At 35.6% G+C, this 13,016-nt stretch overlaps 1 protein-coding gene across 4 annotated transcripts in view; it reads right to left on the minus strand.

The window, feature by feature from the left end:
• The window catches only part of LOC143237937 (constitutive coactivator of PPAR-gamma-like protein 1), a 61,224-nt gene that overhangs the window by 20,278 nt on the left and 27,930 nt on the right, over positions 1–13,016 (minus strand). For 3 of the 4 annotated variants that reach the window (XR_013020343.1, XM_076477702.1, XM_076477704.1), the window contains exons 5-9: positions 12,213–12,280; positions 11,659–11,734; positions 8,914–9,047; positions 7,139–7,282; positions 5,194–5,359 (exon numbers count right to left, since the gene is read on the minus strand). Coding sequence is in view for 3 of the 4 variants with exons in the window: in XM_076477702.1 (XP_076333817.1) it covers positions 5,194–5,359; positions 7,139–7,282; positions 8,914–9,047; positions 11,659–11,734; positions 12,213–12,280 (588 nt within the window). In the remaining variant the exon portion in view is untranslated. The remainder of the gene's footprint in view (positions 1–5,193; positions 5,360–7,138; positions 7,283–8,913; positions 9,048–11,658; positions 11,735–12,212; positions 12,281–13,016) is intronic. The other variant, XM_076477703.1, reaches the window with a different exon arrangement.

A 13,016-nucleotide genomic window follows, 5' to 3' on the forward strand; every position in this document is an offset into this window, starting at 1 on the left:
CTGAAGCAGACATATTTAGCTGCCATGTCTGCAAGCTCGTTCCATAAATACCAACATGGCCTGGTATCCAGAAAAACTGGATTGAAGTAGCTGCTAATGAGAAATGGGCCAGTCGATTTCGAATATCAGTGAGAATAGGATGTGAGCTAACGTGTAGCGATTCCAAGGCAAGTATAGAACTAAGCGAATCAGTATAAATAGTGCAGTTGGAGTACTGCTCAGCTGCAATATGATCCAGAGCAAGAGATATGGCATACAGTTTAGCAGTGAACACAGAAGCTGTAGAAGGGATTCTGCGTGCAACTACTGACCCATAGCAGAGCCCACTGAATTACCTGATTTGGAACCATCTGTATAAATGGGAACTGAATGATTGTTTGAAAGATATTCATTGAATAAAAGACGGTACTTCCAATCTGGAGTATCTGCCTTTTTTAGGTGACTGAAAGAAAGGTCACATTTGGGGGCTGTAATAAGCCATGGTGGGATGGGCCAACCTGTGGAATCTGCAATGTTATCCAAGGACAGACCCAATTCATCCAATTGCGCCCGGATGCGAAGGCCAAACGGAACAATGACAGATCCTCTGTTCTGAAAAAGTACTGCCCACCGAGGAAGGAAAACACATTTCCAGGTGGGATGCTTTGGTAAGGAATGAAGTTTCGAAGTATATTGTAAAGACAGTTGCAAACGGCGAAGGTGTAGAGAAGGTTCATGAGATTCAATGTATATACTTTGAACTGGAGAGGTATGGAAAGCCCCAGTGCAGAGTCGAAGTCCTTGGTGATGAATGGGGTCTAGCATCTTTAAGGCGGGGTCTGGCAGAGCCATAGACCATTGATCCATAATCGAGTTTCGATCTAATAAGAGCACGATATACCTTTAACATTGAACAGCGATTTGCCCCCCAACTGGTAGAAGAGAGAACACGGAGGATATTCAGTGCTCTTGTGCATTTGACCCGAAGCTGCTTTAACTGTGGTATAAAGGTCAGTTTACGATCAAAGATAAGCCCCAAGAACTTGGTCTCCGGTACCACTGGCAGCAAAACTTCACTGATATGAAGTTCAGGATCAGGGTGAATACCCCGTCGACGGCAAAAGTGCATGCATACAGTTTTGGAGAGAGAGAAATTAAAGCCATTCGCCAGAGTCCACTTTCGTACACAATTGAGGGCGGTTTGTAGTTGTCGCTCAATATATCTCATGTTTGACTACTGACATGAGATGTGAAAGTCGTCGACATACAGCCCATTCACAACAGTGAGAGGGAGTTGTTCAGCGATGGCATTTATCTTTATACTGAAGAGTGTAACACTCAATACACAGCCTTGAGGGACTCCAAGTTCCTGTACAAGAGAACGGGAAAGTGTCGAACCCACAGGAACTTGGTATCTCCTGTCCATTAAAAATTTTTTAATAAACATGGGTAGATGGCCACGTAACCCATATGTATGGAGGTCTCGCAAAACGCCATACCTCCAAGTTGTGTCGTAAGCCTTCTCTATGTCAAAGAATATTGATACAAGATGTTGGCAGTTGAGAAAGGCTTCTCTGATAGATGTTTCAAGATGAATTAGGTGGTCTGTGGTGGAGTGCTGTCAACGGAACCCACACTGGGTGGGCGAGAGGAGGTTGTTTGATTCAAGGAACCAAACAAGACGAGCATTAACCATCCTTTCTAATGTCTTACAGAGACAGCTCGTCAAAGCAATTGGACGGTAGTTTGAAGGAATCTTGTGATCTTTCCCTGGCTGAGAGAAAGGTAAAATAATAGCCTGGTGCCAGGCATCAGGAAAAACATTCTCCTGCCAGATCCGGTTGAAAACAATCAGAAGGACATCAAGAGAAGCAGGAGATAGATGGTGCAGCATGTCATAATGAATATCATCAGGTCCAACAGACATACTGGCAGACCGATGAAAAGCCATTTTTAGTTCCACCAGGGTAAAGGGACAATTATAGTCAAAGAAACAGTCAGTTCGAAAGGAAAGAGGTGATCGCTCTGCCCGAGTCTTGATGGCCAGGAAGGTGGAGGAACAAGCTGAAGTGCTAGATACCCGGCAAAAGCTTTCACCTAGAGTGTTAGCGATGTTCCGTACATCAGTCACCTCCTGACCATCAGAGAGTAAGATCCAGAGGGGGACAGAATTGTAGTGCCCATTAACCTTTTGAATCCTGTCCCATATGATCTTGAAACTGGTGGTAGAAGGTATGCTAGTTGTGAACTTAATCCAAGATTCCTTCTGGTTTTGACGTCTTACCCACCTAGCATGTGCATGGGCTAGTTGGAAAGCAACCCGGTTTGAAAGTGTGGGATATCTACGAAAAGTATTCCAGGCCCGCTTTTGAGCCTTCCCTGCTAAGTGGCAAGCAGGATTCCACCACGGACGAGGATATCGTGGAAAACGTGTTGAGGTTTTAGGAATACACTGAGCAGCTGCATGTGTAATACAGTAAGTTACCGCTGCTACACAGTCGTCTATTGATGGCTGATTTACGATGGAAGGATCAAGTTCTGCGAGAGCAGTGAAAGTGGACCAGTCTGCCTGATCCAGCTTCCACCGGGGCACGCGGGTAGGGTGGCATCGACCACGGCCAGTCTCTCTCAAAAGAATCGGACAATGATCACTGCCTAGTGGATTACTGTCAACCCTCCATGTAAAATGGGAGAATAATGAAGTGGAGCAAACTGAGAGATCAATAGCGGTAAAGGACTGACTAGGTGCATGAAAGTAAGTGGAAGAACCAGTACTGAAAAGAGAAAGATTGAGATCAGAGAGCATCCGCTCTACAGATCGGCTCCTCCCATCAATAATAGCACTTCCCCAGAGGGGATGATGTCCATTAAAATCCCCTAGGATTAGAAATGGAGATGGCAATTGTTCAACGAGAGCATCAAGATCTGATTGATCATATGTCTCTCCAGGTGACAGGTACAGAGAACAAACAGTGATGGTATGACCCAAGGAAACACGGATGGCTACAGCCTCCAAGGGTGTGTTGAGTGACAAAGACAGGGTGGGCACGTGTTGATCAACCAACAGTGCCACCCCTCCATGTACTCGACTATCACACAACCTGTCATTTCTGTACAGAGAAAACTGCCGAACGGAGACAGTATCAGCAGTTTTGAGAAATGTTTCTTGTAAAGAAAGACAAACAGGATGGTAGGAAGCAATCAGCGTTTTGATATCATCCAGATTAGAACGTAAACCTTGACAGTTCCATTGTATCAAGGTGGCCATTTTTAAGAACGGGTAGGTGTAGTGGCTGGAGAACCCTTCGGTTTACGACCACGTCTTTTTTCTTTACTGTCTTTAGTCGAAGGAGGTCTATCAACCTCCATGGATCCTGCTCTGGGTCGGGTGGGCAGGTTTTTGTTATTGGAAGGGGAATCCAGTGATTGAGGACGCGAACGAATAATTGTTTTGTCTCTTGTGGTGGGAGAAAAAGATGTATCAGAAGAAATGCCTGTATTTGAAACTGAAGGACGTGGATCTTGAGGTTTGTTGGAAGGTATGGGAGGAACAGAGATGGGTGTGGAAGTAGATTCATCAACCTTTTTAACCACAGAGGTCAAAAGGCTTTTCATTTGTTTTGAAAACGATTCTCTTGGAGGCACAGAGAGATCTGTCTGCACTCCCACTGTAGTTGTGGAATGAAGTGCAGCTGCATATGTCCGAGATGGAGTTGTGGACAGCAATTTCCGAGCATCAGGATAACTAATGTTATGTGTCGTTTTCAAACGCTGCACCTCTTTTTCCTCCAACCATTTTGGGCAAGAATGAAAGTAAGAGGGGTGAGAACCATTGCAGTTTACGCAATGTGGGTTCATGTCACAGTCATAGGCATCGTGGTCCTTGCCTCCACAACGAACACACGTCAGGGAACCACGACAAGATGTCTTTGAGTGGCCAAATCTCTGACATTGAAAACATCGAAGAGGGTTTGGTATGTATGGCCGAACCCTGCAAATGAGATAACCTGCCTTGATGGTGGCAGGTGTGCGTGGTGAAGTAAATGTTAAAAGCGAGGGTATTTGTTGGCAGTGTAACTCCATCTTTGCAGTGGAGATGCACCTCACTGCAGAAACTCCTTGAGTGGAGAGACCAGCGAGAACCTCTGACTAGGAGCGTTCTTCAAATCCCTTTCAACAATAACTCCCCGTGAAGAATTCAAGGTAGCATGGGGTGTAACCTCAATAGGTATATCCCCAATTGCCTTTGAATTCAAGAGGAGTTCACTGTGTTGGGATGTCGAAGTTTCTTTACTGACTTTGGAGAGCCAGCAAGTCCCTCTAGTCCCTTTTGAATAAAAAAAGGGGACATTTGCCCTAAAGGTTTTCGAAAGATAATGTAATATAAGAAAATGAGGTGCGTGTGTTACTGATGTTGAAGATTGCTGTTCTGAGTATTCAAGACGTGGTCGCTTACCCATTAACTGTTTTCTTACAATTTTATTTAAATTTTTTAGAGTATCCATAGGAAAAAGAAAAAATTTCGGTACCCACTGACCCCACCCACCATGGAGCCCTACAAGGGGACGCACTACAAAGTCACGCAAGGACAATGCAGCAACGCCAGGTTTTCGTGAGCACTATACCCAAACACCAGCATCAGGCACAATGTCCACAACACCCGTTGAGAACTTCCAACACTGGTAATTGGTTGACTCTAGCCCAAGTGGACCAGCCGATTGACCCAAGGGGGGCCACCCAAAGGCTGCCCGTCTACAGGAATTCGAGGCCAAAGTGGTGTGTTAAGGTTGGACCCCTCAACCACCAGGATCCTCTCCTCCCCTTCACGGGTCGCCACACACGGTAAACACGTGGGTGGATGTTTAGATCCCAGAGAAGGTAACCAGATAGAACAGAACCTTCCCTGGGAGGTCCCCTCACCACGTACAGGAATCCACACCGAAGGGTGGTGTCACCTAATCATAAAACTAATATAGAAAAACATTCACACTCACTGAAGAGTGACAATAGTTGTATACAGCTTATTGCTACAACCAAATAAATGCACACAAGATATTCATTTTTGTTTCCATACATTTCACCCAGTCATTATAATTAAGCACAACTGGAAATATCTGATAACATACTTCTGTGGAATTAGTTGACTAATCTCAGTATACATTATTATTAAAGAAGGTTCCAAAGCAACATACATCATTATCTACATCTATTTACCTTCTTTTCCTTCTTTCTCCTTCTTCTGTTTTGCCATATACTGCATGTGGTGAAGATTAAATAGAATGGCATATACCAACTGTCTCAAAGGTCTAAAGAGCAATGCACCTGGTGGTAGATCACGAGGTACTTCCTCTTCAATCATAACAGGAATTTTGATTTCACCCTGAAATACAAGAGCTGTATTAAGCTTTTAATAATAATTTATCTTAAAACTTTCAAATTTTGGAATAAAATCACAAAAGCATAACATTTATGATAAAAATTATTTAGGTTACAAATACAAGTTTCTTTTTTTGGTGATTCCTCTTAATTTGCCTATTATTGTAAATCAAAATAAAGTTTGAGATTAAATTATTTACAATAGTATTAAACTTAAATAAAAAATTAATGAAAAAACAGTAAAATGAAAAATTTTAAATAAATTGTTTCAATTGATCGAACATAAAAAAGACAAAATAATTTTAACAGCAATTACACTCCTGCATTTGAAAAACATCCTCTGTCATTCTAAGTTTATTTTGAAAACAGTTTCATTTTCTTTTAGTATATAGAAATTGTAAAAGTTGAAAGTGAGACAATTTTACTTTAATAAATTTGGAAATAGATGAGGTTGCTTAAGAGATAGACTTTTAGTTTCATGAAACATCAGCAAAAGACAGTTTTCTATTAAAGTGATCAAATTTGTCATCCAAAATATAAAGTAAATAGATTTATAAAATGCAAAGTGGCATGGTAAAGCATGAATTAGATAATATTAGAAAATATGCAGACAGTTGTATTAGTGATTACTAATCACAGCATCCACACCTCAGAAAAATCTGGTAAAAATTAACATTTTATAAAAAAGGATTTTTCTGGGAAGTACAACACAAAAAAAAGTTGGATTTAGTTGACAATAAACTGTAATATTTTTACATATTAAAAGTTGTCCTCTTTATTGAAGAAATGTTTTTTATGAACTCAGATTTTCAGTACCATATTTACAATGTTAAGAAATTCATGATTATTAAAAAAAATAATTATTTTATAAACAATTCTAAAAATAAGACATTTTTCACTCCCAAAATTACAATAAAATACCAATAACTAGCTAAACAGTATTAAAATCAATAAAAACTCAATGAGACTGGAAGACAGTCTCACACTCTATATGTTTTGATGTATATCAATGCACGATTCTTAGGGATGTAATGTTTAGCATTATTTATACAATTACCAGAAGACCAATTTACATATTAAAGACTCTTATGTCATTTATTGACATTTCCATCATTCTTATTTAATAATTTAAATTTACTTTTTTAATATTCATCTCAACAAATTTATATATTTTTTTATATTTGACAAGATAAGCCTGGTATAAATGATAGCATCAAAACATTGTTTTCACTTTTTTAGTAAATGGTTTTAACTTAATATTTTTATCCTTGTTTCTTAGTTTTTTAACAGCTCTGCCAATACAGCAAGATTAAAACCTTTTTCTACAGCTGTGTGGTTAATTAGTAACTCATTGTTAATATTATCCTGTTTACAACATAATAATAGTATTCTATCCATATAAAAGTGAAAAAAAACAAACAGTATTTTTTAGATTTAGTGTGACAAGAATTATTATGCAATGGAATGATTACAGAAAACATTCTGTGATAAATGATAGTTTCCAATTTATCCCTGTTTTTGCCCACTAAAACATTGTAGCACTTCACTTTCAAAACTACCCTTAAATAAGTCACATAATAATAACATAAAGGAAAATCAATAACTTCTTTTATTAAAAATTTTTTTCTGTGATAAAGAAAGTGTTCAAAATGCTACTTGCTCTTACAAATAATCTATTATTTGAAATTCTAGTAAATATTAAATAATATTACAAACATTATTGATCTTAATTTTTGCTTATAAGAGAAAAAAATATTTTCCATTAAAAACTGGCTTATTTTACCTGAGAAAGGAGTTGGTATATCCATGACGACATCAATCCCTTTTGATGGCGTTCACTCGCAGTTCTCATCACTTCTGGAGAAATTCTGGGAATCTCTACATTAGTAGCTTCAGCAGGTATGACCTGGCTATCTATTGAGTTTTGCTTTTCATTTGGAAAAGAACAAGTTATAGGAATATTAACACTTCCTGTATTCAGAAATATCTTGCATGGAGAATGCTACACCTAATTCATGCATGGTGTGATGAACTATAATTTCTAATCCTCACATTTAATACAATAAACCTAAGTTTAAGTGTAGAAGGCTGTCTGCTCATGAATAGATGTTAGTAATACAACTTTTTTTATACACACTGATAGTCAAATTCCTTTCCACCTGCAATGGCCCACACAGTAAATTAATTTATTTCTTTCACCCTAGGTATCCCTTATTAAGCATGACAGAAACATGTGTGTCTTACATTCAAAATCTTATCAAATTACTTTTTGTTTGCCAATTAGTATAGCATAACATTATAGCTAATAATTTATACTTTAATAGCATACAAGTTTAAGTTCCTAATCCTACAAGGTAATATTAAAAAATCTTGAATTTTCCCTAGTGTGGCAAATATGACATTTTCTCTAAGAATTTTGTCTTCTCTATTTTATCTACCACCCCTTGGAAATGTGAGAAATTAAACTCAAATTACTCACTATAGAAGCATTAATGCACAAACTATAATTTCTATAGCTTTCAATTTTGTTTGGCTACAGTGTTATCAAATAGAAAATCAAACACCTCCTGCCACACCTACCTGTAACATCCTCTCTTTCTGGTTTTGTTAACAGTTCTCTTACATTTAATTATACATCATCTAAAACCACAGAAAGTCAAGATTTTAATCTATCAAATGATGTATAACATTGTGTCTGAACAGATAATAATCAATTTCACTTGGAATACAAGCAACATAAGCATTTTGCTTTTCACAAAAATCGTCTTTAATATTAACACTCAACCACTCACACAAAGAGCTTATCAAGTCACAGGTACAAAATTTAATATCAGAACATTAATAAGATAGGGAAGTCTTCAGTGAAATATTTTTACCTATGATATAGATTAAATAAACTGATAATAACCATCAGAAGCTTCAAAGGTTTATTCAACTGATTATTTACTGTAAATACTGCTACTCACTGAGATAGTGAAGTTATCTATTATCTATATTGGCTAGTCCCTGTCTTTTTGATTTCTTGACATCACAAACTGTTGTGATGAACTTGTTGAAATAACTTGCATGAAATTTAGTAGGTAAATACAAGTAGACTACCAAAGTTAAAGTTTAAATTGATACATTATTACAGGGACAATTTTTAAAACATTGTCACTACACTAATCCACAGCACACTTGCTTTTGTCATTTTATCATTTTATTAAACTTGTATACAGAATGGTGTACATGAACACCCACCTGCCACCTCTATCAAGTCATGAGTGTAACAAATCCAGAAAGAGAGGATGTGACAAGTGGTTGTGGTCTGATCTTTTTATTCAACAGCTCTGTAGCCAAACAGAGTTGAAAGCTACAAAAATTATGGTTTGTCTGAGCAATGGCAATTTTATAGTGAGTAACTTGCATTAAATTTCATACTTATTGGGGGGGTGAATCATTTAGATTTTTAAGGGGATGCCTAAGAAAGATATATCACATTTCTCACATTAGGGTAATTCATGATTTTGTTTAATATTTCCTTATAAAATTAAAAACTTAAATTACAATAATTTTTACCTTATTTTTCTGCTTTGAAGCCCATGCAATCTCAGGACTATAACAGTTAGAGGTGGAGTCACTGCTGCAGGAAGATGTGCTTGGACTTGGCAACAAACCTCCATTGACATTTCTAGGCAATGATCCACTTGAATCTGTTTGAAAAGAAAAAAATAACATTCAGCTATAAGGCTGGTTTTGTGATAAGTGAGAACCTAGAATTAAAAAAAAAAAAAGTTACAAGTCTAGTTTTCATTTAACTGAGAATGTGGATAAAAAAAAATACAGCTATAAGCCTGGTTTTCATTTAACCAAGAACATGGATAAAAAAATAAAATACAGTTATCAGCCTGGTTCTGATTTAACTCAAAACCTGTGCAAAGTATACAGTAAAATGCAGAAAGGGAAGTCTAACAATATTTGCTATAAGTAATAAAAGTTTATAGGTTTTGGGTAATTATTTAGAAGAGGTTCTGCTAAGTACAGTTGAATAAAACATTTTAACATTTCACTCTTAAGTTTCAACTTAGTTTCAATAGTCCATCTTTACCCATAAGCAATTGGATCAAGTGAAATTTCACATAACTAGATCATTAACTTCTAATGTCTAAGAATTAGTTACAACACTGTCTTAACCTGCATATGATTGGAACAAAAGTACAAAACATTTCAAGAACATCTGGAATTTGTACTCTTAAAACTATGACAAAGTAATATGAATCACCATCATCCTTTATAGCTGATTGTCATCTTAACCAAATATCTTATGATTATTAATGTTATATGAAATACAAGATATAGACACATCTTAAAATGTAACCAAAAAACTTTAAGGCAAGACAAGTCAAAAACCTATACTGTTGTAAGTGGTGTGTAACTCTATACTAGCATTCAATAAATGTACATATTTAAAGTTGTTAGACAGCCTGTTACAGGTGCTTGAACCCAAAATGTCCTGAACCAAACTACTCATTCACTGTTTGCAGCCAGTTATGAAAAGGTAAGTGCTTAGTAACAGAATCACATAAGCAGCCACAGATAAACTGAAATAATTCAGAATAGTAGCAGCAGCAACATTGTGTACAAAAAACAAAAGATGATAAAAATGGGAAAAAAATAAATACTCTTACACAGTGATGGTTGTAAGAAGAATCTGAACGTTATATAGTCACATGAAGAACTGCCAAACAAAATAAAGTTAATTGACCAATCATAGCAGGCTTTTGGAAACTGGCAACAAGTGTGTCAAAGTACCATTAGCAAAATATGGAACTCCTTTCAAAATGAACAGTGCAGTTACTCAGATGATGACAGACACAAGAAGTAAACTGTTAATTGTAGTTTGTTACAATTGTAGGGTACCTGTCATGAGACTGAATCAGTTATTCACAGATGCTTAGAAATAGACTACTTGTAGTGGTCCCAACAACATATAAATTGACAAAATATTCTTGAGAAGTGAATTATGCTTCATCTAGCAAATATATAATAGGTTTATATTCATTTGGGGGGAATGCACAATGTGGAACAACTCTATATCCCCACAGAAACATGATACTGTTAAAGTAAGGTGAAACAAAGAATAAGTAGTGGAAGACATATCAGTCTATTTTTTGAATTTATATAAATACAAACTGACAGAAGATATTAAAAGTATTATAAAACACTGACTTGGTTTAATAATTAAAACTAAATTCTCATCATAAATTATCCTCTAACTGTTTTGTGCAGTTTCTTCCTGGTTGATTCCAAGATCTTCAATGGGAGCTAGTCGTTGCAACTTACGACCTTATTTTGTAAAGGAATTCTTTATTTTTATTCTTTAGAAGATCATGAAGAACTATAATTCTATCAATGTTAATTTTGTTTGTTCAGATTAGTTGAATAGAGTGAAACATTTCTAGTTTTTTTTGTTTTTTTTTGTTTTACTTAACCATCAACTGTTCTGTTCATGTGTCCAAGTCTATTAAACCTAGCTTACATACTTATCCCAAGCTTCGTATATTGTCACTGTTACTTCATGACCTTAGAGATAGATAGATGCCACCATTACAAGTAACAGAATATTTAAGTGTTTATGCATATAATTCTGTCTAACCCAGTTCGAGTTCCAAACTAACATAATAAATAAAAAGAAGAAGAAGCAAAAACACACAAATAAACACTTAAACTCAATTAAAAATAAAATAAAACTGATATTTTCTATTTGACACCATATTCACACACTGGTTATATACTTATGCCTGAGACTTCTAACTATCCTTAATTCTTAACAAATGACCAAAGGGAAGGTAGCCAGCTAGCAGCACCACACATTTTGTCTGGTACTTTGGACTGAAAAATAAAGTTGATTGACCACACTTTCCTGATGCTGAATGTGTCCTTGCATCATATTTCAAACCCTGGATCCATTGATCCACAGCCTGACATGCTAACCACTACTGTACAGAATATTCATGCATCACATCATCATAGTCACACAGCTTAACACACTAATCACTCAGACATGCTAATAAAAATCAAATTTAATTGTATAACAAATATTGAAATTAAAACTTGAGAGAAGTCATAACAGACAAAACATTAAAGAAGGTTAACATAAGCAACTACAAATTAACAGTATTTTCCCATTAAAGTGTTTCAACACAGTTATCACATCCAAAATAATTTACTTAAATGAGCCTCTTAAAATAAGTTATTTAAAAATATGAATAAAATGACAGGCTGGTGTTTATTTTTCAACATATTTCAAGGCAAGTTGCTTACCATGGCTGGTAGAATCTTTTGTCATCTCTGTCCCATACTGAGTAGTAACCTGATGATAAGCATGGAGGGTAGACTGCTAAATCAAAACCAATAAATACACACTTTAGTGTTGGTGTACAATTACAGAAACATATCGAACATAACATTTGTAAGAATAGTTACAGCTAGTTCAGAAGGAAACCATAAACAAAGAACTTTTTCTAAAAATAAACAAACAGAACTACCAATGAATTTGAATAACTCACTTAACAGCTCAAAAATTAGGTTTAGTAAGCTAACAATAACAACAATAATACTGAATGTTTCTGTGAACTTTTCATTTATAACTTACTATATGTGTGGGAAGGAGAACTGTGGATTGATAAACTAATTACAAAAAGTTCAACAAACAATACAATTTTTCAAGAATTATTATATGATTCACCTCCAAGTTGGTAAGAATATCTACAACAACAATTAATTAAACCAAATAGAGAGTTATCAGTTCCTAACACATTTACTGTGAAATAACCTTATTTTCAAGTTTCCAGAAAAAATTCAGTATCTTTGCTAACCTCACTTTCTTCAGTTTCAGAGGCAAATTTCACACTGTTGGAGTTGGTAGAGTTCTTCTTAATATCACCTAAGGTACGAGACAGTTAAATTAATTTAACAAATTAAAACAGAGAGAGATGAATTACGAATACCTCTTAGTACCTGGATAAAATGTTTTTCTTTAGGTTATACAGTACTGAATGTGAAATAACATTCAAGTGTATATTCTATAAACATTTCAAAAAATTGAAAAGCAGGAAAGAGTTAGATGAAACAATAACTACCATGTTTTTATAAAACATTATGAAGTTTCTATGAAAAAAAAAACAACCCAAAAAAAACAGAAACTTCCAAAGGTCATATTCTGAATAATTTCAAGCTGAAAGACTGGCTTTTATCTTAGTAAAAATAACAGTGAATTATGTTGACATTGGTGGGAGTGCAATCCATGTTAAACAGTGTTGCTTAGAAGTGAAAGAAAATAAAAAAGCTGTGAACAATAAAGAGTAACCATATTTTATTTTCAGTATAATCTATATTTGATAACTAATGCACTTTGATTACAACTTACAATATATAAGGAAACCTGCTTAACTCTCCTTTCTACCAACTGACAGTCAAATCTCTAACCACAGATGGCTTTAGTTTAAGCTCTATGTGGTAATTTCATCACTTTCTATAACGTACATCACAGATGAAATGTTATAGATATCAACCATTAAAATAAAAATATTTAAAAGCAACAATTTCAAAACTTTTATCTATACCCATTTAATAAAAATGGTTTCTTGTATTCCAGCATTTTTTCAATGAGTATGCGCATG

The sequence above is a fragment of the Tachypleus tridentatus genome, chromosome 13, assembly GCF_004210375.1.
Source record: "Tachypleus tridentatus isolate NWPU-2018 chromosome 13, ASM421037v1, whole genome shotgun sequence".
NCBI lineage: Eukaryota > Metazoa > Arthropoda > Merostomata > Xiphosura > Limulidae > Tachypleus > Tachypleus tridentatus.